Source organism: Electrophorus electricus, chromosome 20 (genome assembly GCF_041902795.1).
Source record: "Electrophorus electricus isolate QZ-2024a chromosome 20, ASM4190279v1, whole genome shotgun sequence".
In the NCBI taxonomy this organism is placed as follows: domain Eukaryota; kingdom Metazoa; phylum Chordata; class Actinopteri; order Gymnotiformes; family Gymnotidae; genus Electrophorus; species Electrophorus electricus.
Window position 1 is genome coordinate 11,851,884 of NC_137516.1, and position 27,970 is coordinate 11,879,853.

At 39.7% G+C, this 27,970-nt stretch overlaps 1 protein-coding gene across 2 annotated transcripts; it reads left to right on the top strand.

Moving 5' to 3' along the window:
- Positions 1–26,496, top strand: tep1 (telomerase-associated protein 1). Of its 2 annotated transcripts, none has more exons than XM_081703325.1 (57): positions 1–441; positions 745–840; positions 961–1,394; positions 1,604–1,771; positions 4,505–4,654; positions 4,940–5,104; positions 5,494–5,631; positions 6,120–6,191; positions 6,361–6,482; positions 6,651–6,808; positions 7,163–7,272; positions 7,507–7,585; positions 7,706–7,898; positions 8,258–8,474; positions 8,655–8,807; positions 9,104–9,175; positions 9,284–9,405; positions 10,504–10,578; positions 10,677–10,829; positions 11,922–12,213; positions 12,319–12,440; positions 12,903–13,016; positions 13,208–13,325; positions 13,517–13,705; positions 13,824–14,011; positions 14,180–14,321; positions 14,518–14,697; positions 14,790–14,882; positions 15,216–15,402; positions 15,523–15,682; positions 15,771–15,904; positions 16,004–16,092; positions 16,174–16,288; positions 16,552–16,593; positions 16,787–16,994; positions 17,561–17,705; positions 18,284–18,408; positions 18,784–18,883; positions 18,982–19,137; positions 19,316–19,531; positions 19,731–19,787; positions 19,870–19,990; positions 20,455–20,685; positions 20,850–21,007; positions 21,206–21,313; positions 21,566–21,670; positions 21,862–21,988; positions 22,112–22,197; positions 22,399–22,561; positions 23,247–23,371; positions 23,567–23,688; positions 23,969–24,097; positions 24,215–24,317; positions 24,743–24,908; positions 25,391–25,473; positions 25,819–25,923; positions 26,040–26,496. In XM_081703325.1, the coding sequence occupies exons 3-57, from the start codon at positions 1,056–1,058 to the stop codon at positions 26,157–26,159; spliced, it is 7,710 nt and encodes a 2,569-aa protein (XP_081559451.1). In that variant the 5' UTR covers positions 1–441; positions 745–840; positions 961–1,055; the 3' UTR covers positions 26,160–26,496. The 2 variants fall into 2 exon arrangements, with proteins under 2 accessions (XP_081559451.1, XP_026876678.2); XM_027020877.3 differs by having other exon boundaries at positions 3–441; positions 15,216–15,348.
- The last annotated feature ends 1,474 nt before the right edge of the window (positions 26,497–27,970 follow it).

Sequence of the window (27,970 nt, forward strand, 5' to 3'; positions counted from 1 at the left end):
AAGAAACAAGACACTTTACCAAGAAATACCAAGGGCTGAAGGAAGAGATAGAAAAGATGTGTGGGGTGAGGGCAACAGTGGCAACAGTGGGATGTGACCACCAAAATGGAAGAATGGCTCCAACAGATCCCAGGAACAACATCCAAGATCTCGGTCCAGAAGAGTGCAGACCTGGGAACAGCTAAGATACTATGCAGGGCCTTCAAGCTCCCGATTTTTATGAGCTCTTGGATTACTTATAAAAATATCGCAATATTAGCCTGGTATTATCATCCATGCCCAATTTACAGTATTAGGCTTCAATTAGGCGGCGCGTATATATCCTTTATTACGGTAAGGCACGGTGAAAACAAAAACTGTTGCAACGCAATCGTGTCAGGAGGTTGTCAATGGCTTGGTAATCTTCGGATCCAGTACAAGCTTAGAAGCAAGCTAAAAAGCGTAAGTTTGATGAAAAGGCAAAGTTTGATTCTCCCATCCTTATTTTTAAAATTCGAAGACACAAAAACGTATGCATTGGGTTGTTTCAGGCGTTTCTGCGGGCATATTTACAAAGCAAATTACTGGAACACCACGACAGACATATATAGTATAACCTAGTTAACCAAATATCGTCTGTTCGTGAAATCAGTTGGTAAGATTTTGGAATGTTGAAAGTGTATTGCACTGTTTAGAGTTTTCTTTCTTTCTTCCCTTTTTCTTTCGTACTATCGATCTGGTTGTTTTATCTGATGCAATAACCAGACACTATGAGGGTAAGGAATCACACCTGTTGGCAGAAACGTACTGAAACATTTCTGATGCTGATTTACAAATAATTAAGCCAGGCACAGTGTCAAGGTACAAAGATCTCCACCCCACTTTCATTTTGCTGTTCTTTATCAAAGGGCTTTGTGTAATCACGACACACCCAGTCCTTTTAGTGTCTTGATTAGTCTTGACTATTTCTCCCTCATGCAGGAGCCCATCTTCAGCCTTTCCTCCAGACCTTCTCACCTCCATTACAGCCTCTTTCCTGGGCAACTCTGACTGCGTCTGTTGCCTCCTGCCTGACTATGCAGCCCTCTACCCTATCCTCCACGGCCATGTCCTCTCCTTTTCTCTCCGCAACCTCCACCCTGCTGCACCCGTCCTCTCTGCTCAGCACTGAAAATACCCAGCTGAAGCAGAACCATCTCCTTTTCCCCACCCTCTCCTCCACTGTCTGCTCTCCCCACTCCCTTGGCCCTGTGCTCCGAAGCACTCCGTCCCTTGCTGGTGGACTTTCTTCTGCCTTTGTTCCTGGTTCTTCAGAAGAGCAAACAAGTGTGGCACATAAAAAGGCAAACACTGATCCAGTCATTCGAAGCTGTGCTGAAGACATCCCATCCACATATAGTGCAGAGCTAGATCAGGTATGTGGATGTGCCCTCTCTCCTCACAGGACTAGGAAATGTCTTATTTCAAATATGTTTTCCACAAATCCAGGTGGTGTTTACTTGTGGCTTATCTAAAAAAATCTACAGTGACATGACCCATGGTAAAGTTATGCCTTCAGTTAATTTTACTACATTTGCATTTGTATTTTTTGGTAAATGTTCTGCAAATTTGTATAAATCAAAAGGATATGGAACATGAGGACCTCAAGGAGCAGGGGCTGCCCTCAGAGATGCCTGTCGTGGAACATAAACTGGCTGAGGAAGAATGGAGGCAGAAAGTGGATCTCAAGGAAGAGTATGGGTTGTTTGAAACAAGCTCAGCTGAACAAGCAGAAGTATTAAAAGCTAAAAAGGTAAAAAAAAAAAGAGTTGTTTTGAAGTCATCTGGTTAAAATGCAGACACGTCAAAGTTTATGTTCAGAAAGTAAAAGTGCTACTATGATTTTTGTATGCTACAATGATCTGTTATTTTGTATGTCCTGTTTAGCTAGTTCAGGCAGTTGGAACAAAATCCTGGGGTGGATTTTAATATTCTGAACCTGATCTATTCACCTCTGGAGTAATGTAGATCTCTTGTCTATCATTACTAATTACATGTTTGGAGGAAGAAGCCTGCCAAATTCTTTTTGATCTACATGCATTATATTATTTAGCAATTAGGTAGTGTGATACTTTGCATTAGTGAAGTAAGGCTTTGGCTGTTTATACTTCAAACCCCTCAAGTCTCACGCATTGCCTATGAGACTCATGCATTTGGGACAGATCTCATGCTTTATGCCCAACCGATCAAATCTTGCGTCACAAAAAGCTCTGCTGTTTATCACTGACAATAGCTCATATAATTGAGTTGAGTTCATTGCTTTGATTTTTTACAATAATACAAGCTGAAATCTAAATGTCTGACCCCCTGACCCACAATTTAGATCAGCGAATGAGATACACTGATGGTTAGATTAGCACCTCCCTCCTTGCACTCCCCCATCCCAAAATCCTATCCATTGGAAATTTCTGATCTTGAGGGGTATGCTACTTAATCAGTACATGATATACATGATTCAAGTTCCAATGTTAGATCAGCTCATTATGCTGCTGGGGAATGCATTTAACATGTACTATGTCCTATGTCATAATGAGTATTTTTCAGTCACCCAAAATGAATGAAAAAAGCATTAATCTTTTTAAAGAGTGGCAAACAGCCTATGAGTGTGACATTTCCTCTGATCTGGTTTTGATTTGATTGAGTTGATTTTATTAGACCATTTCATATTTTACACAAACAATATCCACACTGACATATCATGCAGTGCCTATAATAAAAACAGAAGCAGTCTGGGATAACACAGAAAAGTCCAAAGACTTATTTCCATTGTGGTCGCTCATACCAAATCCCATATTAGGCAGCAGATGAAAATCTAGAAAATGTGGCATAATAAATAAATTACCACAATACAATTGTACCTAAAACATGCATAATGTGTTCATCTAATTATTATCCATACCCTGCACTTTTATCTGTTTCCTAACAGTGTATTTAAAACCTTGCATACTATTAATCATTTTAAAACACTTTAGCAACCAATTCCACAGTGTCGCAGCTACATATATAAAGGAGTCCCTACCCACTCTACTTTTAAAAGTAGGTGGAACCAAATCTGTGGTTCTTCTTCTAGTAAAATAACTACCTTCTTGCACCTGCACAAAATAATTGTTCAGATACTGTGGAACAACCCCTTGCAAAATTTTACATACCTTACATAACTGTTAAAACAACTCTGTCCTGCATTTTTAGCCAAAACACAATTTTATAATGAAACAATTCCAAATGTGTTCTCATTGGGAGATTTAAAATAACCTTAACCAATCTATTCTGAGAGATTTGAAATTTGTTTTTAATGTACTTTGGAATACCATCATACCATGAACAAAACCCTGTCTGCCTACCCTTACCTGACATATAATTATCTAACCTACATCCTAATTAATTAACCGTATTCTTAGCTTCCACCATATCTCCAACTACCACAATAACACCCAATGAATCTTTTAACTTTCTTTGTTGCAAACAAAATTGTTTAAATTTTCCCTAAATGAAGTGATAATCTATTCTCAGACACCCACCTACAGATGCTTAGAAGCTCTTCACTTAATGTGCGTTCTACAACACTCTTCTCTTTATGAGAAAATAGAAATGCAGATTCATCTGCATACAAAAGTAACTTTAAGGAACATGCACATTTTAAATAATCAAATCTTTAATATATAAAAGAAAAGATACAATACGTCCTTGGGGAACTCCACAATTAATAGTTCTAGGCAAGGATAATGTGCTTTCATCAACCTGTTGTTTTCTTTCTGCAAGGTAAGAAGGAACTCACTTAACTAGCAAATCACTAAAACCCATAGCTTTTAACTTGAGTAATAAAATATCATGTCAGCAGTATCAAAAACATTCTGCAGATCTAGCATTATCATACCACACAAATTCCATTTTATCTACCTCTCTCCTAGTAAAATAAGTTAAATAAATTAAGCATGTATCAGTAGTGAGTTTTCATAAAACCAGATTGAAATTCATAAATAATATTTTGACCAACTAAATAAAAATCTGTTTTAAAAAGTTTTAAAAAACTTTTTAAATTATCTTGGATAAAATATTCAAAATAGATACAGGCCTATAATTGTTTTCTTTTAATTTAATAAACTGCATTTTTTTGTACAGAGGAATCACACTAGCAACTTTAAACTGTGTAGGAAAATTCTAGGGGAAATGACCTCTTCTAAAAATCTAGCTGGTATCTATACCTGTAGCTTTGAGCAATTTATGTCCATAAGCCTTTCTAACACAACTTTCTCAGTCACATACTTAAAAGAAAAACTATCTACCTCAAACCCTTGTTGCTTATAATTGTTCAAAAAAATATCTCTCCATAATTCCTATCCTACTGGGTAACTTATCATCCAATCTCCTAGCAGCTTTTGTAAAGGTTTTATGAAACCTCTCTGCCACCTTTTTTTTTTTTAATTTAAAAATTTGATATTTAATGTTTTCCCATGTTTAACTTTGTCCTTCTCTTGTCTTTCATCAGTATGAATTGTTAAGTATGGTGGCCTGCTCTTTGTTGACTAAAGAGCCTTCTCCTGGAAAGAAAGATTGGGACAACAAGAAAAGTCAGTGGAGCAAGATGAAGACGTTGGCTGCGGATATAACTAACATTGATCCAGAGTTTATCCTCAAGGTGTGTTTGGGGGTGTGGGGGGAAGGGGGGCACAGTCTTGCAGTTTTTAATTTTCTCTGCTATAACACAGTCTGTATGAGTGAAAGGGGCTCTGTGAGTGTGCTCCTGTTGAGAATTTTACTCTTTCGTTCTGTCTCATGTTTCATGTTCTACAGCTCTCCGCATTTAGTTGCTTGCACATTGTGCAGATCCAACTGAAGTTTGTATCTGAGGTCTTTTTTTCTTTTTTTCTTTTTTTTCTTGTACAGTGATTTTATTCTTTGTCATTTTTATATCCTCCACCAGGTGGCTCTCTATACCAGGAAGGATCTGAACATTTGCACACAAGCAAACTTCCTGCTTGCCCTGGCAGCACACCTGCGCACTTCTAAGCCCCACCTGCGGAGGTACTTCTGCACAATAGTGCAGCTTCCATCTGATTGGCTGGAAGTGTCAAGGCTCTATAGCACGGTATGTTGAGGGAAGTTTTTGGTTGAGCAATTCCATTCCTAAACACTGTCAACTGTCATCACCACCTATTACATATCTTTGAGCCATTGTCTCAGACTGTGATGTGAAAGTTTGTATAGGTTTTTGTTTACACATAAGGACAATTTTTATTTCATACCTATATTTTCAGTAAACATCAATGGCCCACACCCCTAAATGAGCCTGTCTTTGAATAAAAAGTTGATATGCTTTACGTCAAGTTGATGTCTTCACATAAAACAACTCAGACAATATTTCAGTTTCTGTTTCCAGCATCAGAATTTCTATAAATCTTTTCTTTTTGTGTTTTGTCTATGTCCATAGCATTCTCACAAAATACTGTAATTAAAATGCATATTTTTTATTTTCAGTGTTTCAGCCCGTCTCTACCCACCTGTCTGAAAAAAGCCCTTGTGGACAAATTCAAGCAGTTCAGCGAGTATCAACTAGCAAAATACACTACACACAAACACCAAGGCAAATATAGCCAGAAAAAAGGCAAAACCCTGGTATGGTACACTGATTGTCTCAGAACCTTATAGTGGTATAGTCAGAGACAACTAAAAGTGCAATTAGCACAGTGTTACTAGATAAACAATGTGCAAAACTGGACAATACACTTGCTGAAAATTAGCATCTGAAAACTCCTGTGTAGATCTGTGCTAATATGGCTGCCCATTCTTTAAATAATACTCAAAATGACCTACTCTTTCAAAGAGAATTCTTATCATATGTGTTTATCTGTGTGGGGTGGAGGGGTACACAGATTGCAATATAGAATTTTCTCTGCTCTAGCACACCTGATGCAGCTTATGAAGCACTGAGCTCTGTAGTGGTGTCCCTTAAAGGTTATAACAAATGTTATTTGCGTGTATATTTCAGTTCTTCTCATGTGAATATAAACACTATTGAAATTTTAACTAAAGTGTGGTCTTTGACTGGTTTTTTTTTTTTTAATTTTTATATCTGATGTGAACTTCTCCCCTGCTCTGGACAGGATGCTTCACCTGAACAGTGGAAAAGGTGGTCTAACCTTCTTAGAGTAAATGTTTCAACCCTTCAGAAATATGTGAGTATTCCCTCCCACCCGAGCTACTTCTTATTTTCACAGTTGATCACAAATTCAGAGATAACACTTTTTTTGCTTGCTGCTTTGAGTATCAGATATGACTGACTGATCACTGATGGTGTGTCTGTGCGTGGGTTTTTGTGTGTGGTATGTGTATGTTGCGGTTCAGCTTTTGAAAGGCCAGTGTCCTGCAGTGGCTAAGAAACGGAGGGAGCTCAATGTAAAGAATCTAATACAGCGTTTACATATCAAAGAGCCTGCTGAGTTTGTCATGAGTGTCTTGGGGAAGAGGTATGGCCTACAATCCCATAATCCTGTGCTCTTATAACTTCTTATGTGGACACCAGTAAAGCTCTTCTGTGTGTAACCATGTGTTTGCATATATTAGTGTTGTTCTGGAGCTGATTAACATGTGTTGTCTTTGTGTGTTTCTCTTTGTGTGTGTCTTTCTGTGTGCAGGTACCCAGCTGATCCGAAGACCTTTGCACGCAGTGGTCTGAGTGGGGTGTGGCAAAGTGAGAGAGCAGGCCAGCGCATGAAGCTCAGGCAGCCAGACACATGGAAGACCAGACTGAGTCAGGAGGGAAACACAGCTGCCACATGGGAAAAGCTCATAGGTCTGAATAATGCAGACCTCAGTATTTCTTAGGCCCATCCAAGCACATTCCAAAAAGCCACATTTCTGTAAAATGATCCAGACCATCATGACTTAATCCAGACCCAGACCAATGACTTAATGAAGCCATGTCTATCTGAGCAGAAAACATAAATATATATGTATCTCCAGGACTGGGACTAAGACCTAGTGGCATATAATTTTTCTCTCACTTGGTCTGACACACACACACACACTGTCCTCCTTGAGTAACCTTGAACTGCTAAATATGCAACATTAGGATATCTAGGGACTAAGTTAATATGCAGCATTGAGTTGCTGAGCTGTGCTTTGTGCTTTTGCTGTTTTATTGTAGACAGTAACTCTTTGCCCTTCACGGCCATGCTGAGGAACCTGAGGAACATGATCACCCAGGGCATCAGTGCCAAGCACCATGAGAGAATTCTGAAAATACTCTCATCAAAGGTAACCTCACCACCTCATTACTCAATTTAGTTCACTTTACTCTCTCTGTCTTGCTCTCTGCTCTTTGTCTTTCTGTTATCTCTTTATAGTCGAACTGGCATTAAGCAAATGTGTTGTGAAAATGTGACCGTTCACCCACTCACCTACTTGCCCAAATGCACATATAAAGGTTTGCATTATTCTTACAGTCTGTGGTGTATTATTCTTACAGTTTACTGTGTTTTATTCATACAGTCTGATGTGATCCAGAGTAGGCTGCTCCCTTTCCGGTTCCTATTAGCCTATAAAGTGATCATGGATCTCAGCATGTCTCGTAAGCTAAATTACTGTGTGCTTTTGAACTACTTAAGCAATGCACAGATGGAATATACAAAGTAGGCAATAATTGTTTTAAATATGCACCTTACCTGATGTGTTACACTGGCATATCCAGTCGGTGGTGCTGTGAAACCATCAGACAGTTCTGCGGAAATCCTGCGGAGGATTCTGATGCAATTTCCACAAGGTGGGTGTTTCCCAGGCGATGGCTGGGCATCAGCCAGCCATAGGAGGCTGCGTGCCACAAGGACAGTACCGTTTGTTCACCACCTGCTGAGAGTTCAACATAGACGCCTACAGAAAACAAGGTGAGTCTAATACACTGCAATGGAAGTTTTGTTCCTACACTTCCCCTTGAAGGATTAACTTCCAAAAAAAACCCCAAACATTTTTAGTATTCATAAGTAGCAACACATTAAAGCACAGTTGGAGATGGAGCACTTAGCGATTGGCCAGAGCAGAGCCCTTGGTTAACTGAATCTGTGTGAGAGAACCTGGGAATGGGAAAAGAACAAAAAGCATGCAAAGTGGAAAGAGGAGGCTTGGAAGAGTTTGAGGCTATGCTTTTGAACAAATACTATGGGCTCTGATAAATAGCATCAAACATTTTGTGGATTGCCTGGGACCTTTGCACAGAAGTGGAGGTTAATACCGCTTGGTTCCTCAGCCAGAGAATGTACACTCAAGACCTCCTGGATCACTACCGGCAGGCCCTGGATAAGGCAGTGCAGATCTCCTGCAGGTACAACGTTCCCCTTATCCCTGGCCGCACCCTGATCTTTTGTGAAGTGGACTTCATGGAGAGTGATTGGGAAGGAGCAAAGGGGCTATATTTGCCTCCGGACTCTTCAGAGAGCATGGAAAAGTCCAAGCAACGACCTTCGGTGAGACTAGAAAGTTTGGTTGTTGTTTTTTTTTTTTTTTTTAAATTATTTTATTTATTATTTTTTACAGCTATAGCATTTGCTCTGCATTTCAGTATCTGTAGTTTTGCTAATAAGTTTGAAATTGGTTTTGTAGGGTTCTTAACCTGCCATCTGGCAACCATGTCTTTCTTGCTCTAGGAGAAGGAGGTTGCTTTCCTGTTGACCGTGATGCTTAGCTACTGCTGTGAGCACTCTCAGGTGTTTTTGATGTGCTACAGTGGCGTCCAGGAGATCCAGCTCAAGCCTGATGACTTTCTGGGCAGCGTGAGGCATGCGCTGAAGCAGACCTTGGTGAGTCTCCTCTTACTGGTACTTTGCTGGACTTTACTACATTGCAACTATTGAGAAAAGTTAGCACACCTTGCAGGCGACCTGTATCTGATATCTTTAAATGTCTCCTAGTTCAATCCCATATTCAGTAAAACGGCTTCATTTTTATGTAATTATAATTAAAGTTCCTTGCATTAATATAGAACAATGTAAATTGCAGAAATTGCTGTGTTCAGATTTTTACAGCAATGTTTGTTTCACCAAGGTCATTTTGAATAATGAATTATTTTCTTCTGTTACGATGATTTTATTTTTAGGAACCTCACGATGACTCTAAGTGGATATCTTATAGTAACTTTTTCTCCCAGCAGACTGAACAGAAAACCAAGGTCTGATCCTTTAATGTCCATATTCATATGTTTGTTTCCTTTGAAAACAAAGCTGAAACATGAATACATTAATTTATTTTCTGTTGAGTCAAATGTTCTGCTTCATAGGTGGATAGCATAATCACACTGAATGAATATAATATGGATTCAAGCCTTGAAAATAACATGAATAGGTACCAGAAGACCTCCAACAATGATGTTGTCATGGTTAACTTGCTCATGAAAGTTCAGTAAGTTTTGCTGCCATTTTTTTGTCTCTTGACTTTTGAAACTGCCTTGAGCTGCCTTTGGCACCAAAATGAATAGGAATGTTTTCCAGCACGAAGTGCAGACTATTTATAGAATTACTGATTACCTGCAAATAATGTTTAGGATCCAAAGCATCACCATATTAAAGAAATGTAACTGATTGCTTGCTATTACATTGTGTGATTTAAAAAAAAAATTTTTTTTAAACTTTATCTTAAAATAAAGACAAATGAAAATTGCATCAGGATTATTTTTACTTAACATATATGAAGTCATATAAAAAAATACAATATCCAGGAAAGACAATCTCATGTTCATGATAAACAAAGCTATTAGTGATGAAACGGTTTCATGTGTGTGAAAGACATGACGGAAAGGGATGAATCCTGCCAGAGAGAGGACGCCACGCAGGCTGTATTCAGTGGTGATAAGGGTTCACCATGACAAGTGATGGAACTGTTCACTCGATTAGAACCATTTAGAAGGGAAAAAAAACAAGTAATGATAAAGGATGTAGTCATCCTGCTAAATTGTATTGTAATGTACCAATAATGTAATTGCTGTCTTTTTTTCAGTAACTGTAACAGAATACAATTACTGTTTTTGTAACCTGATTATATAATCATTGATGGGTGTGTGTGTGTGTGTGGGGGGGGTGTTTATTAGATCTAAATGCTGAGTGCTGATTGTGTCAATAATTAATAATAATAATAATAATAATAATTATTATTATTATTATTATTATATTGCCATTATAGAAATTCAGTGTATGTCATTTCCTTGCTTCAGTTGTTTAAAAGCAAACTAAATGTTTTCCTATCATTGCAACTATGCAAGCTAAGTGGTGTAATGCTTGAGCCAGTCTTTCATTATTAGGCCCGTGTGCTACTGGCATCTGCAACTAACAAAGCAGAAACATACATGCATGTTTGTCACATTCATTAGTCAAACATGTTCTTCACTTTAATGCTTCCAAAAGTGCCAGATTATCTTCTAATAAGCTCTTAATAAAATCTATTTGATGAATAGTATATATCTTTATTAAAAACCATTTAAAAAAGCAATATTTTTCCTTCCAGGAGTGGCAACTTTAGCATTGAGGACCAGAACCCAAACATTTTGTGCCTGTACGGCTTTAGTGAGCAGATCCTGAAGTAAGTTTATATTTAATTCTTCTAGGTCTCTTGGGGTGGGGGTGGCTGTTTGGTCTCTGTTGCTCCAGTTTATTTACAGAACTGCTTCATGCTTGCAGGTTTGTTTCAGAGAGAGGTTCCTCCAGGCTCTTGGATCATGTGGAGTGCATTGACAAGGTGCACAACATCTCTCTGCCTGTGGTTGGTGATGCTAAGTCTGAGGCTGAAGGAGTCACCAGTGTTGTGCCACTTCCTACCACTCCGAAGTTCAGGTACCACCATATCAGAGTAACACTGCAAACTCAAAGTTCATTTGAGTGCAGAACTGCAAAATGACATATGTTGCAGGCAATAAATAAGCTTAATTTGTATAATGCATATTAAAATAAGGTGCATCACAGAGATGGTATAAAATAATTTATTTAATAATTTATAATATCTAAGATATACATACATATTTTATATAAAATAAAAGAAAAACAAAAAATGAAATGCATTAGCATAAAATAAAACATGATGTATAAAATTAGGTTAATTAATAGATAATTTAAACGGTGTATATTCTCTTCATAAAACACCTAAGTCAACAAGAGCCCTCAGGTCACTAGGAAGGGAATTCCAGGGCTTAAGGCTATTATAAGAAAAGACTGCATCATGTCTTTTCTCAGGTAGAGGATGTGACTAGCATGTTACTGGTGGTAGGTCTCACGGCTCTTGCAGGAAAATGCCTAATAAACAGTTCAATCTGGTACTGTGTGGAGAGTCCATAGGTCATTCAGAGTATCTGCAGTTAGCCAGTGCAGCACTCTGAGGACAGGGGAAATTCTTCTGCCTCACTACAGCATTTCGCATGCTCTGCATGGATGGATGTAATGTATGGAGTTCAAAGAGAGCCATACCATAGTCCAAACAATTTGACACGAACACATGTATATGCTTTTCAGTTTCAGCTGTTGAGAGAATGTCACAGACCTTGCATATATTTCTCATGTGACAGAATGCATTTTTTCAAATGTTGCTTATATGTTTCTTAAAGTTAAGGTCGCTGTTGAAAGTAACCCAGGTTTAGCAAGGAATAGCAAGGAATTTGGTCTTGTCTTTGATTAGCTGCAGAAAATTGTGAAATATCCAAGACAATTTCAAATGACAATCAAACCAGGAGCTGATAGACCTTCGACAGTCTGTAGCTATTGACGTGCAGCTATGTACCATTGCACACTGATGGGAAGAAATGTTGCATATATTAATGATTCTGTTTAACAGGAGCATTGATAGATTTAAAAATAGATTTAGAACTGATGAGTTCCATCATACCCATCCAAAGATCTGGAACTTTTTCTGGCTACTTATTTTCTTGTCCTCAGGTGGCGAGGGGTACATGTTTTCATCTCATCAGCATTTCGGGACATGCATTCTGAGAGAGATGTGCTGGTGCGTAGTGTGTTTCCAGAGCTGCGTCAACGTGCAGCACCATACTGCCTCTACCTGCAGGAGGTGGAATTGCGTCAGGGTGTCACTGAAGAGGATTTGGGCCGAGCTGCGGAACTATGTCTTTCTGAGGTCTGCCGCAGCCAACTGCTGCTTGGAATTCTGGGAGAGAAATATGGGCTGATGCCACCGCAGCCCTCACTGCCTAACCTGCCCCAGTACTGTTGGGTAGGGCCACTTGAACTTACCCCTTATGGTTTTGATTTTTGCACATGATGGGTGGTCTATAATTGCAGTGTGGCCATGACATACTTTTCATGCCAACTCCACCAGCTGGACTCTGCACCCTCTGGGCTGTCCATCACTGAGATGGAGATTCGACAGTTTCAGTACCTGTATCCTGATTCTGCTAAAAACCGCATGTTATTCTATTTCAGATCACCCCACCTGGTCAGGTATATATGCAATCACAATAATCATTTACATTTACAGCATTTCGCCGTATCTTATTAGAGCATCTTATCCAGACAGACTTACATTTTTAGCAGTATGAGTGCTCCCTGGAAATCAAACCCATGACCTGAGTGTTGTTAGCACCCCTTGGCTTTGCCTGCTCCACCAGCAAAGCTACAGGAACAAATGTTTTTAAAAAAAAAAAAAAAAAAAAAAAAAAAAAAAAGGAACAACTTGCCAGTGAACTTTGACTTTGCAGTCATGGGGACACAAGGGGTTTTATGATGCCTGTCTGTTATTAGAGCAACAACCCTGCTAATCTTTAGCTGTAATTTGTTAGATACATTATACTCTTTTTCCATATTGTGACTAACCTTTTGAAGGCACTTGACAGCAGAGTAACATATATAGCTTGTATATATCTCTTGTAACTTGGGTGATATGCTGCATGTTGCTGGGTTCAGCTTGGTACCTGTGGCATGGAGAGCAGATTTTGCAGTTGATTCTAAGGAAACTGCAGCCAAAATGGACAACCTGAAAAAATTGATCCGGAACAATGGATATAGAGTTCTGGAAAAGTAAGTACATGTACCTTGAATGTCTGGGTGTGTGTGCAGTTTTGGACCATGTGGGGGTTTGCTTTTCAGAGCATGTGTGTTGTTATGGAGCATGTGTGTGATTGCTATTCTGGAGCATGTGGGTGAGTGTGCTGTTCAGTAGAATACAAGTATGTAATACCTCACTATGCCTTTGTGTGCATTCTCTGTAGTTATCCATGTGAGTGGGGTGGGCTCGTGGATAGACGTCCCTGTGTGAAAGGCCTGGAAGAGTTTGGGAAGGCTGTGATTGATGATCTCTGGGCAACTATACAGAAGTTCTTTGTGGAGGTCAGGCCTGAAATTTAAACTGATTTATTGCCACAATTGTATGTATACTGTTTTATTTTGAGCTCCTTGATCTTGTTTTCTTAAGCTCTTCAGTAATGGCTTTATTCATTCATCTGTTAATTTGTTTATTAGTTAATTAATTCCTTCATTCTTTGAACTCTTCCTCTCTTTGATTGGTTGCTTGTGCACAGGAAGCAGATGAACCAGATTTGATGTCGGAAATAAAAGAACAGGAAGTATATCAGCATGCCCAGCAACAGTGCTTCCATGGCAGAGGAAAGTTGGTTTCCATGGCAATAGAAAAAGTCCAAGAGTGTCAGCAAAAAGGAGGGATTCTACTGGTGGAGGGGCTTCCCGGAGAGGGCAAAAGTGTATTCATGGTACCGGGTTTTATACAAAAATACCTGCACACACAAAACAGGTACAAATAGTGCAAAAATACTGATTTAATTATATCATGTTCACGTTATGTTCAATTTCTTTCTCTGTAATCTTCAGGCTGCCTTGGCTCATGCTCTCAGGACTCCAGAAAAGTTGAAGAGAGCACCTTTTTGTGATGTCATATTCTATTCCACAGCTGCTAGCAAATCCGCTGGCATGCCCAAGCACCTCCTACGCTGCCTGGTGCAATGGTTGAAGAAGAGAAAAGAAGAGGAGGAAGAATTGGCTTCCAGCATATCTTACAAGTGAGAAAAGAATATGTGTGTAGTTAAAATAATTAACTAATATATTCTAAACAGATTTGAGTGGGATGTTTTTGCATGTGATCTAATCTGGGAACACAATAATTATTGTTTAATGGAAAAGCAACCTAAACATAAGAATATATCCTGTTGGATCTGTTATTGCTATAGATCCCTGTTGTCAGAGTTCTTTGAAAGCCTGGCTGAGCTTGGAAAAGGACATTCACTGGCCCTGTTTGTTGATGGGGCAGACCTTATACATGATGATGGAGGAAAAGGGGCTTATGAATGGATACCAGAGTGCCTTCCCAAGGTCACGCCACACACACACACACACACACACACACACACACACACACACACACACACACACACACACACACACACACACACACACATGGCAGTATTTGAACAGATATAAACAGTACTAAAGCTTAGTACTAGATATGTAAATATAAGTGTAATATTAAACACATATCGCTATACCGGTGACTTTATCCTCTGAATAGGGTGTCTGCTTGGTCCTAAGTGTCACCACAGATTCCGTCCTCTGGAATACCCTAAGTAAGAAGAAAGGTTCTATCTTGTTTCCACTGGGACATCTATCATTAACAGAGAGGAAGGAAATTGTTCAGAAAGAGCTTGGTGTGTATGGGGAAAAACTGAGCGATTTTGCATTTAACAGTCAGGTCTGTCCCCTGTTCATATGTTCCCATTCAAAAGAATATCAGACTATAGTAGTAGTGCCAAGTGCAGTGAATATTGCTGTTTTTACTTGTAGCTTCAGACACTGTTAATGAAGAAGGGAGCTGAGAGTCCACTCTACCTCCATTTAGCATGTGAAGAGCTGAGAAACTACACCTCATTTGAAAAGGTTAGACCTCTAGTGGTGGTGGAAGAGATGATTAGCAATGATGAAGGTCTGACTGTGTTCCATATGAGAGATGTTGCATAGAATTGAAATGGTAGTAATGCATGTGGCAGACTTTTCCAACCTCATCCCCCCCTTGAAGTCCACAGTTTCCTCTGTCCCAGCTCCCAGAAGACTTGTTCCAGGTATTTGGTGTTTTTGTGGCTTGGATCATGTGTGTTGGGAGCTGGAATGGAGCAAAAACATGGACTATTTGAAAGACTAGTAGGACTAGCTGGTTGGAAAGATAAGAAGCAGAATTGCATCTCTTCTTCTGAATGGTGATGTGTTTTGCAGATGAAGGACAGGCTGCAGGCTCTTCCTCACTCACTGTGTGAGCTGGTGCAACACAGCCTGTGTATGCTGCAGGCTCAATATGGGGGAGGAGGGTTGGAATGGGCCCTGGCTGCTTTAGCTGTCAGCTCCACTGGTATGACAACCCTACAAACCACCAAAAGACATGGCAGAAAGCACTTAACCTTAGGTCATTTCAGTCTTTGGTCATCTCCCAAGCTGATGTTTTTTTCCTTCCTTTGTTCACACACTCTTGAATTTAAATTGTATCAGTGACATTGTCAGTAAATATTTGTGTTGCGTCTCGCAGCTCTGAGGGAGAGAGATCTGTACTCTCTGCTGACTCTCAGCAATGACCTGAGCTCCACTCAGGGTCCATTCACCTGGAAGGAAGTACTTGAGCTAGCCAGGGAGCCAAAGAGCCGTGTTCCAATGCTGATATTTTCACAACTGGCACAGAATCTACGAAGGTATAGCATTGCAACTGTTTTTTTTCCCCCATGCAGAAATGATGTAACATCTACAACCTCTGTAGTTTGTAACGGACTTCTTTTGCAGTTTGATCCATCCATCTTTTTCACATGGGCCGGATGAGGCTCTCACTCTGACCATCACAGGCGTGAGGTCAGCTTTTGAGCAGCTCTACCTGTCTACTGAGAAGGATAGAAGCAGAGCACATCTAATACTGGCAGGCATGGCAGTAGTTTGTAGAATGAAAATACTTCAACTCTGGTGTTATTTATTTCTTTATTTAGCTTTCTATTTATGTTGTATGTGTTTTATGTTCATAGCTCACCTTTGGGTACATTCAGACCCTCTGGGAAAAGATACATTTCTTCATTGTGACGCAGATTCTCTCACTCACCTACCCGTCCACCTGGTTAGTGTGTTCTTCTGTTGACTTTAATCTTGTTTAATAGTAACTTACTCACTGAGCCTGCTTGTCTGTCTGACTGCTCAGATAAAGTGCCATCAGTGGGAGCCTGTGTATTTCCTGCTTTCAAGTTTCAACTTCCTGTATGCTAATGTGCGACATGGACTTTTGCACGCCCTCTTGGAGAATTATGTTTTGTTGTGTAAGTTATTTACAGACACAAGCTCTCATGTATTTTAAGTGAGCCTTTTAGCAAGAGGTAAAGTCCACAGAGAAATACTTCCCTTGAAAATTCTAATAATGAAATGAGAACAAATAGGCTTGTTAGCATATACCAGGTTAGCTAATTGAGCTTTTTTGAGTTAAAATTTCTCTTAAAGGCCCTGATGTGTCCTGAAGAGTTCTGTCTGCAATAGATTCACAGTGCACTCAAGGTTTATTAAACTCTGTCTGTCTTTTCAATAGCAAAGACTAATGAAATTCACCAACAGCACCAAGAGCCACCAGGTAAGCCAGTATCATCTTTAATTTTTCACATTACCTTAGTTTTTGTGAAAACAAATTGCCTGAAATGTCTTCATTTTATGCCACGATGATATACGTTATTTTACATTATTTTATAAGACCCATTATTAAAGAGCTAACAAGTCTGTGAGGCCTGTTTTAAATGACACCCCTCATTATCTCTCCTCACTCACAGATCACTTGGATGAGCTTCATCACTGTCACAGTTTCCTAAAGCGCCATGCCCATCTCCTCTCCCATTGGCCAGCTCTGTTTGTGCAACAAGCTCTTAATGAACCAAACGAGTCCTCTGCACATGTCTGGGCAAACATGATGACTGAGCAGGGGGGAGTGCATGCAGTGAGGTGGCTGAACAAGAACAGAGGCCAAAAGCAAGCAGCTAGGTAGGGCTGTCTTGAGGTTGGTGTTAGGTCTAGCCAGGGTTATTTTAAGAAACTTAAAATAATAAATGGGGCATAAAAGCATTTTTCTTAATAAAAGTTATACTTAATAAAGTTATGCTTAATAATAATAAGTTATACTTAATAAAGATCATTGTCATTAAAACTAAAATAGGATAAATAGTAATAAATATTTTTTGTTTTCTTAGTGAATGAGCATATGAATATTCTGATCCATAAACATGCTTATTTTATAAAAAAAAACATTTTACCTAAAACTAACTTTCAAAGTCCATTCAATAACTGACTTTCAAACTCCTTTGAAAACACAAGATTCTCACAACCTTGCTTTTATTAGGTTGCAAATTTTTCTTATAATTATAATGGCTATTGTTGAACTATAATACAAATAACTCCAGAAAATCATTGATATTGTACAAATCTACTTTTGCTTTCAGCTGAGGATATGAAATAGGCATTGTGCTTATGAAATAGGCAATGTGCTTATTTTCTCCTTTTGTGTTTGCCTGTGTGCTAGTAACTCAGTGTGCTTTGGTTGTATTGTATAGTGAGCTGGTGTCCACTTTTAAGTGGGGACCGTGCTGTGTGGCACTGAGTCCTGCAGGAGGGGTCCTAGCAGTGGGCACCCAGCGGGGAACTCTGCACTGTTTCCACATTGACACCAGCCGGGTAATGCCTGCTGTTAGTTTTCAGGTTAGTTTTCAGAGGTTGTCTGAGTGGAATACCTGCTTGAGGTAATGCATATGTGCTGTGCTTTCTACAGTGGAAAGTGCAGAAAGCTGACTCAGTTGAGTGCTACATTCACTTAAACCCAGATTGTCATGCTTGCTAAAGAATGATGTAAACATGATCTAATGTTCACGTCTACTGTCACATGCCAGTGGTAGCAATTCTGTAAATTACTCTGGAAAAGGGTTGGCATGATCAGAATTTGGAATATATATTATGAATCCATGGACATATGGCCATACACTGGCTACCTAACTGATACCCATTGAACATTGTTGGAAAGAATTTATTGAATAACCAATTTAAAATGGGGAAAATATTATACAAAAGGGCTATTTGTGTAGAAAATAAAATATGGTTTATAAAAGACAACATTCATAACCAGGATATTGGTTATATAATTTTTTTACAGGCAATTTGCATATTCCATTTTGTTGTCAGGTGTTTAAGTTGATGCTACCAAAGTGGTTGCAGTGGTCTTTGTGGATGCTTTGGGTGGTTCAGGTTCTGACATTAATGAAATCAGTGTCCTTCTCAACCAGGAAGTGCAAACACTGACGAGCAGCTGTGATGGAGTGTCTGGATGTAAGTTCCTGGATGAGGGTGTTGTTTGCACCACCTCATATGACGGGCACGTGGAGGTGTGGGATATTGGCTCTGGATACAGGTAATCACCTTGGTATAAACTTCAGTTAAGATTAGAGCATTTTTTCAAAGATTTTCAACCCCTTTGAAACTACAGCACATACTGCTTTATAGAGTTTCTGCAATAACACAAACCCTTAAATAAAAACATAAAATGAAATTATCAAGTTGTTTCCCTGCAGATTTTGTGAATAACAATTTGGTAATAAGAGATCTTTATGATCTTAAAACCTGATTTGAAACATTTTCAGTACAACGCACTGAAATGTATGAGGCTGATAAAATGTTAGAACTCTCTAAAGGAATTGGTAAAACATTTTGAAACTTGGAATCAATTCTAAATACAGTAAGCTGAGTGTGTTACCCTATGTTTATGCAAAGTCCCTGTTTTCTTAAGGACTGCCTATTTGAATGCCCACTCAAACCAAATCACAGGATGTGATGTCAGCTCAGACAGGAAGCACTTTGCTACTGTCTCATTAGACTTCAACCTAAAGGTCAGATTTGTTGGGATACATTTAGAAATCTGAAAATTGTTTGTGCTCAAGACTAACTTCACATTTTAAAATGAACTACTTAACATGGTTGTGCACAGGTATGGTCTTCCGAGAAATATAAAGAGATGGTGTGTCTCCCAAACCCTTCCCCTCTGAACTGTGTGACCTTTGAACGTGAAGGCATGGTCCTGGCTGTGGGATGCTGGGATGGAGCAGTGCATGTGTGGGACTGGCTTAGGCAGGAGATGCGCATGGTGAGAATGATGATTGAGGCAGGATCAAAGAAGTTACAGAAAATTATGGGCTTATTTTGATCAGTAGAGTTCAAATAAAGTAACTGAGTTCCCTCTCTCTTTCTTTTGCTCACCTTCTCTCTGCCCTTTCTCTCTCTGTGTCTCTCCTTCCTTCTCCCTTTGTCTCTGTCTCTCCTAGACTCTGTTGGGTCACCAGTGCTCTGTCCGCAGTGTAGCATTCTCTTCCTCCTCCTCCTCTTTGCTCTGTTCAGGTTGTCTGGCTGGAGAGGTGCGCTTGTGGTCCACGTCTGCTGCTGCCTGCATGGGCTTCTACCAGGCTCACTGTGGCAGCACTGAAGCCCTCAGCTTTCTGCCTGATGGAGACACACTCCTCAGCGCGGGACATGATGGCAAGGTGAGGGGTCAGAAGCCCCAGCTGTGGTTCCTGGTAGCCAAAGAGCAGAGATTTGAATACCCTTTATTTGATGGCATTGTAAAGGCTCCTGCTGTTTCATTCATATTAAGAAGCAGTTTAGTCTTGCTGGTCTCGCTTAGCTTGATGTGTAGAAGTATGTAGAATGTTTTTTTCTGTTCTGTCTGTTTGCTTGGTTCAGGTCCATTTGTGGTCAGCTAGTCTTGGATGCTTCGTTTCTGTCCTGGGAGAGCAAAAGGTAGTTTCTGCAATTTTTTATTTATTATTGGTCTTTCAGTGTTGTTGATTGTTAGTAATAATCCCAGACTATGTTCCTGCAGAAGCGAGTTGTACACAGACCTGCTGCAGTAGCTGATGTTGCGCACTCTGTGGCTGTAGCTAACGGCTACGCAGCCGTGGGTTACCATGGAGATGGCATCAAGCTTTTCAGTTTGGAGTCAGGTGCAGACACTTTGACACACAGCTTCAAGTCCAAACATAATTATTATAGAAAAAGAAAAAATGTTTTTTAAATGTTCTGTTTATTGAAGATGAAATTACAAATTGAAGGAAAATATGATTCTGCTGAAAATATATTGGCATAAATAAATAAAAAAAAAGCTACAATAAAAGTATATTCATAATTAAGACATATGCACCAAAGAGTGAGATCAAAGATTTTTAATGTTTATTCAAAATATCAAGGGAATTGATGGGGTGGTTAGGGGTCCATAAATTTGAGAGCTGCTTTATGTGCCAGTCCTACAAATACACCTAATTTTCTCCAGTTAGTTTTTCAAAAATATAATTTTACTCACGTACTAATTCTCTTAAAGTGATAACTTCAGTTTCCCAGTGTCCTGGTGGCTTTCCTGCTTGCCAAGTGAAACTTGAATGTATGAATGAGAGCAGCCTCCTGTGTGCAGGTGAGAGGGTATGGTCCACTGAGGACTCATGGCTATCCGTGTCATGCATGTTGTGGCTGGAGGCAGAGGCGGATGACCTGCTGCTGTCTGGTTCCTTGGACCACCACCTCCGGCTCTGGAGAAGACAGGCGGCTGCTGCAGGGAGCCTCACCCTTAGAGGGGCTTTTGGAGTCCAGGAGGGAGCCATCCTTGCCCTGGCCCAAAGCGCCACCTATGTAGCATCGGCCTCTGGTCACTCCCAGTCCTATAAGGATCCTTATATTTGAAATACACTATTAATATTTGGGGATATATGTTTAGAAGGTTGAATTTGGGGAAAATAAGTTTCAAAGTTTGACTCACAAAGAGACACCAGGATGATTGTTTTTTTTGGTCTCAAATTTGTTTTTTAACAGATGACTTTACTATTGCGTTGTGGTGGAAGAATGAGTTAACCTCTGAACCCTGGGTTGAACCAAGTGTGGCAAGGGTTCTGAGAGGTCATAGTGGAGGGGTCACATGCCTGGCCTTCAGTCCTGATGAAAAGCATCTTCTGTCTGGAGGGAAGGATCAGGTACAGGCAGATACAGGGACCCCACAGGGTTGAGTTTAATGTACATCTGTTAGGTGTTTTTAAAATTCTCTGTTAATCATTTATACATGTTTTGTAGTGGATTTGATAAAGATCTGCTCATCTTTATCAAATCCAATACAAAACATGTACAAATGATTATCAGAGAATTTCTTTGAAAAGAGGGTTTCTTTGTTTCAGACTTTGATGGTGTGGAAGGTGTGCTCCTCCCCTCCATCTCTCTTCCAGTCTTTACCTGATTGCCATGGAGACTGGATCATGGCCTGTGCTTGGACTGCGTCAGCTATGGTGAGTACATGAAACCTCCATTTGTGCATGGAGGGAGGCAGAGGTGCAAGTCTCTGTGTGAGAGAAAAAGAAAAAAAAAAAAGTCCCAGCAGCTCAAGATTTGAGCCTGTGTATAAGGATTGATACTAAAGTACTAATGTAGGCACTAATGTACCATTACAGAACTAAAGGATCTGTAATAAAGCAGAAAATGACAGAACACTGGGAATTGTAGTGCATATTCTAACTCTCTCTGTGTCTGTCCCATTACAGTTGAGCTGCTCCAATGACTGCCGGCTCTGTCTATGGGATATCCAATCAGGAAGCTGTATTAGAGAAGTGTTGACTATGTCCTCTCTCACCACACTATGTTGCTGGGTAAGCCCACCACATTTTAGGAGAGGTATTGCTGTGTGTGTGTGTGTGTGTGTGTGTGTGTGTGTGTGTGTGTGTGTGTGTGTGTGTGTGTGTGTGTGTGTGTGTGTGTGTGTGTGTGTGTGTGTGTGTGTGTGTGTGTGTGTGTGAGAGAGAATTTCGAGTGTGGTATTGTTTTCTTTGTAACTATCCAGAAAGACTATGTAATCCTGGGCTCTGCTGATGGGCTTCTGAGAGTGTGGAATTCAGATGTGGGGATGATCACTGAGATCCAGGCCCACCATTCATGCATCCACAACACCACCATCATCTCTACAGCAGGTGGAATTACATACAGTGCACACACATAGCCATACACACACATGCATTTTTGACCTGTGTGATCTTTAAACATCCACAAAGGCACAAACCCACTGGCCTTTGTTGTTGTTTTTTTATGGCCAGCCCCAGAAGGGAACTTGAAAACACAGGACTTATTGGTTGCCACAGCATCTGAGGATGGAACTGTAAAACTCTGGCACCCTTTGCAGGTAGCCATTACTCAAACCATGAATACAGCCGCCACCATCAGTGTAGCCGGCTCTATAACCATGGAAAAGTACAAACCTAATGCACTGAAATAAAAAAAAAATAATAATCTGTATCTTAGAGAGGGGATTAACAGTCTGTCTTTCTATCCTTCCTTTCCATTTTTTTTCTCTCTCTCTCTCTCTCTCGCCCTCTCTTTGAAGGTGCAGCATCATAACTCTCACTCTGATCACAGTGGTGCTGTTCAGGATGTAGTGAGTGGGCATGGCCAGTGGTTCTTCTCAGTGTCTGAGGACCTCTCGCTTCGAGCATGGAGCTTCACTATAGGTTCCTGTGTTCCTCAGTCAGGCATCGCTGCTGAGATTGGTACTTTTTATACATTTTTATACACCTCCAAAATGGTCTTAAACAATGTTTCAACTCCCTTATATACACAAATATGTTTAAGTACAGGATTTCTTTTGTCATTGTTCAAAGAATGAAAGAAAAAAGATTCTCAGAATACTGTTACTGTTATGAATACACCATATATCACTATATCACATATATTTTGGATTCACTGGTAGTTAATTGCTGTCATGGAACATGGATATTCAAATCACAACACTCAATTCACAGCATTCAAGGTGCAGTTGCTGCAGCTTTTCCAGTTTTATGCAGGAGTCAGAGTGGCCAATCATGTGCATACATACATACACACGCATCTAGTGATTTTCTAGAGAAGCAGTAGCCAGTATTTTCAGGATTAATGGTTTATTGACTTCTTCTTTTTTTTTTTTTTTTTTTTTTTTTTTTTTCATAAGCTTGATTTTTGTTTGCCTGCACTGTGTAGATGGGCCACCCAAGGAGGGTGGGTTCCCTCTTGAGTCTTGGTGCTCTCAAGGTTCCTTCCTTAATTCTAACCAGGGAGATTTTCATTGCCACTGTTGCTCACTGGCTTGCTCATTAGGGATCTGGACTCAAAACATTTGTAAACTTGCTTTGTGACTGTGTTGTAAAAAGCACTATGTATATAAATTTGGCTTTGACTTTAAAATGTAATTGTCTATAGAGACATCCTGTAGAGAGTCTGTTACTGTGGCCTACTTTCTGGAAAGAGGGGAACTGGTAGCGTGTGGTTACCACTCAGGCAGACTTCAGTTATGGCATCACAACTCACTGGTTTACTCAAATAAGGTAATACATGCTTACTGGCAGTCTATTACTGCATTATAACCACGGTGTCTGATCAATGCCCCTCATAAACCCAGTACTAAGATATTGTATGAATTCAGTCACAGTAACTTAGAATATAATGTGTCAGTGTTTCAGAATTCTGCGCTGCATGTGTCTGCGAATATGTGTATGATTTTGGGAGTTTGTGATCTCTAGGTCAGTAACAACCGCATTGGAGCGATCTCCAGTCTGCCCAATCAGCAGATTGCTCTGGCATCTAGTGACTGCTCAGTGACAGTGTGGAACCTGCAGTGGGACTCTCAACATTGCACCGCAAGGTATGGCATTGTGCTACTCATCCACAGCTCCTTTCCCTTTACCTTCCTGCAGCTCCGTCTGCTAAGCCCATTCCCTGTCAGAAGCCGACACCTGAAACATCAAACAGCAGCGAACCAATATGTTGTGCCGTTTGAGAGGGATAGGTTGTGAAGTCTCCCAAAGGTCTGCTGTCAACATTGGAGTGTTTTTTGTCTGTGTGTGTGTTTGACACTGTTTTCAATATTATTATGAATTAATATTGATTATAATTATGAATTAATGTGATTTTGTGATCCATAGTCTATTCCAAGTGTCATCGTATACAGTGGAATCTCCAGTGGCTTACATGTACTACAGTAATTTTCTCCTGGGACTGTGTATTGACTCTATAATTACTGATGTCTTCTGCAGTGACAGAACAAATTTGGAGTATGTATATAGGCACCAACACATACACCTGCATAAACTCACACATCTTAATGTGCATGGTTTCCTGCATATTTTTATATGTTGTGGGTGACTGTTTTGGTGGTGGTGGTGTTGCAGTTTATTTCTAGAACCAACACAACCTCTGGGAATTGTGAAAAATGATGCGAAGAGTGTTTGGGTTCTGGGAGAAAATGACTGTGAGCTCCAGCTGTACTTCATTGTGAGTAGCTTCATCCATATATACATACTATAAACACACAAATTAAGTAGCCAAATTTATTCTGCTGAACTGAGCAAACAAGTTTGGTCCTTACTCTTCTGAGTTAGAAAATAAGAGTAAAAAGATTTATAAAAAGTATGCTTATGACAAAATGTTATCTTTGTTGTAAGTTGCACCTATCAGCTAAAAAGTCTATCTCTCAATGTTTGTCATGACGTAATGCAAAATGGCACTGCATCCAGCTCCTACATGTTCATTATCAGCCACTCACATCACGTTGAGTCACACTAGACCACTAATAAACAGGTCTCGGGGAGAACAGACCAAATGCAAAGCATCACTATAATCCACATGAATATCACCGCCTCCCCTTTGCATTCTGGCCATTATGGTTAGTGATGTTTTCCATTTCTGTGTTCCTGCAGCTGTTTATAGATCCTGTTACATCCTGGTATGCGTCTAACGTAATCATTACGTTACCTGTGGGAAAAGGTTCCAGTAATGAGAAGAGCGAGATGCAGTCTGAGAGCCCGCCTGAGGAGCAGTATAAGCCAAGGAAAACTTGCATCACAGCTGCTGCAATGCACAAAGGTATGCTCTTGCTGTGGTCACTTTTAACATGGTCTTTATTTCATCAGTAAAGCAGTTAGCTGAATTGCCCAACAAACAGCAAACTGCACGTGGTTTAAATGTTAAAGGACAGTGTGAACTTCAATAGAAGTTCAAACCCTGTGTCTGCATTTATACAGATGTACAACCTCACAGTCAGAAAGTCTCTTTCTTTGGCATTTGAATGAGTGTGAAAACTCCTCCATGGCTGTGGCATAGTGTACTTAGCTTTTAAACAGCTTTGCGTATGGGATTGTGGACATTGTGATGTTCTGGAGTTTTCCGGCACCTTGCAGTTCCGTGTTTTCTCTGATCTCACAAGTCGCACTAGACCACTGATAAGTCCTTTCTCTAATAAGAAGAACAGTTCTAAACTGTGCTGTCGGGCACCTCCATGTGTGGTAGGACTGTCTGTGCCAATACTGTCTGTGCCAAGAGGTTCTGAAACCAAGCTTTGCCAACAGGGTTTATTGTGTGTGGAGATGCCAAAGGTTACATGCGGTTCAACCAGCCACCCAGGATGGCGGCCTGGAGTGAACAAAGAAAAGTGAGTTCTGTACTGCCCTGCTATTCATTTATTTATTTTAAGAAGCATAAATTCAAAAATATTTATGCTTATTATTTGCTGTGCTACTACTTCTCTCATATAACTTCATATTACTTCTCTCATATTACATCCTGGGATGTAATTTGCATGTAACATGACCACTTGTATATATCCTGAACATAGAAAAAACTGTTTTTTTCTTATAAGCATTTCCTGTTCATTTCTATTCATTAGTGTTCTATGTAAAAAATTTGATATTGCATGGGAAGTAGGTTCTGCTTCTTTAAGATGAAAATATTAAAACTAGCATTTGAGAATATAGCTAACATGGGCTGCCCCCTACAGGCACACAGTGACAGAATCAGTGTGTTACGCCTCACAGACAGCACCATCATCTCGGCCTCTTACGACAAGACTGTCAAACTGTGGGACAGAAACACAAAGAAACAGGTGCTTTGATTTTCCTTTCAACTAGCTGAATTTTCATTTGGTTTTTGAGTGTTTGTATCCATCCTGTATTTCAGTGGTCTCGCTGACCCTCCGTGACCACCTCTATCTTCCACCAGGTGGGAATGTTTGTGTGCAAGGCTCCAGTGCAGGTCCTAGAGGTGAACCAGGATGACCCCAGGCAGCTGGTATGTGGGGACACTCTGGGGAAGATCTACTTCCTGTCCTGGACTGGGTGATGAGTTAGATATGGATAGTGCGTGTTAATCTCATTTAACAGATGTGTCTGTAATACCACATTCTGTATGGTACTTGTTTTGTAGCAATTTAAAAAGTTGTAATTCTGAAGTAGAAATGGGGAGCTATACTTGGATTTTAATGCAGTGAAATAGCAAATTAACTTTACGGGCCAGATATAAGAATATCCAGTGCTGAATCATCCTTTAGTCCAAAACTACACTTAATTCAAATCCACAAAACTGGCTCTATGTTTTTACACAATGATGGGAATTATGTTTCATTTTCAGTGAATTTAAATCTGAATTACATCTGAATAAATGTTCAATTGTGCTTCAATCCCTTACTCAGCGTCACTTATTCCTTTACATATCCATATGTGATGTGTCAAATTGGCTTCCAAACACCTTTCCTGTCCATCTTAGCTGTTTTACAAGGAGAAAAGCAACTGACTGCAGAAAGAGCTGTGATGGTACTGGCCATTGTGAAATATCCATGTTCCAGGGTAGAGGTGCATGCATATGGTGTCTCCCGTCTCTAGCTGCAGGGACACGCCATTGGAAGTGCTGTAGAAGCTGCCAGATTGGTGTGCATGAGTGGAAAATGCATGTTCACCATTCTTAAACAAGCCAGCAGTTAGGGATTGTGCAGAGTATCCCACGGCTTCGGAAAAGACCCTTAACACATAGACTCCTTTTAAAGGTGAAGTGAAAAAGCCTGCCCAAAGTAAAGAGAATCAACTGTAAAGATTTCCAACCCTGAAAGACCTACACTTGGGTTACACAGACAAATCCTTTGTAAATTAATTTTTAAGTCTTTATATCTGATAAATACCTGTAGTTTTATTGTAGGCTCATCCTATGTTTGTGAAAACCTGTTTAAAGATTAGCATCATACCAGTTTTGAAGGGCCCAATGTTTGTGCCTCCTTTAGTGTGCAGCAGAGATGAAGAGAATGCTAGTGACTGCTAATGACACACTTATTGGCTAGAAGTAATTACAGTTCATTTCAGCCAAAAAAAAAAAAAAAATTATACTAACACATTTACTTTAGTCAAAATGTTAACCTCAGCCTTTAATGAAAACAGGAAATGAGCAATTAAACAAACATGTATGTTTTGTTTTTTATTTTTTAATACAGCACTCTGTAATGAAAGCACCATTTTGCGCAGATTGGGCATTCCTAGCAAGATTTATGCCTTTTTATTGTGTATATCGGGAGTCATGGGGAACACTCTATGTAAAAAAAAAAATAAATAAAAAAAAAAAAATAAAAAATAAATAAATTTTTAAAAAGGGGGTAAAAAAGATAGCTGTAACCCTCTTTTCCAGTTTGGGAATTCTGAAACATATAGTTCTTACTATATCAGACATAATTCAAGTGTAGTTTTGTTTGTATTTTTCTTTTGATTTAGTTTTATTAGCTTTTGTATTTAGTTTTTATTATTTAATTTACAACGTTTAAGACATACAGTGCATCATACGGGTAATTGTGGATGTCCAATGATGCAGATAGTTTTGGCTTGTGCAATAATCTGAGTGGTCTGGTAGATTGTTTGTGGTAATCCTCTTCAAAGTGTAATTTGACATCTTAATTTGATGGTCATTGTATTTGCAGGAAAATGCATGGTGACACTAAATGTTAGACTGACTATAAGATTACATAACACTCACATTACCTTGATTCTTTTGTAGCAATGAATCCATTCTGACAAGTGTGTCACTCATATTATGATATAAGGCTTCCAGCACCACTGACTGCTCTGAAAGGATAGACAGTTAGAAACCGCAACTGGAAATATCCAGAACTCTAT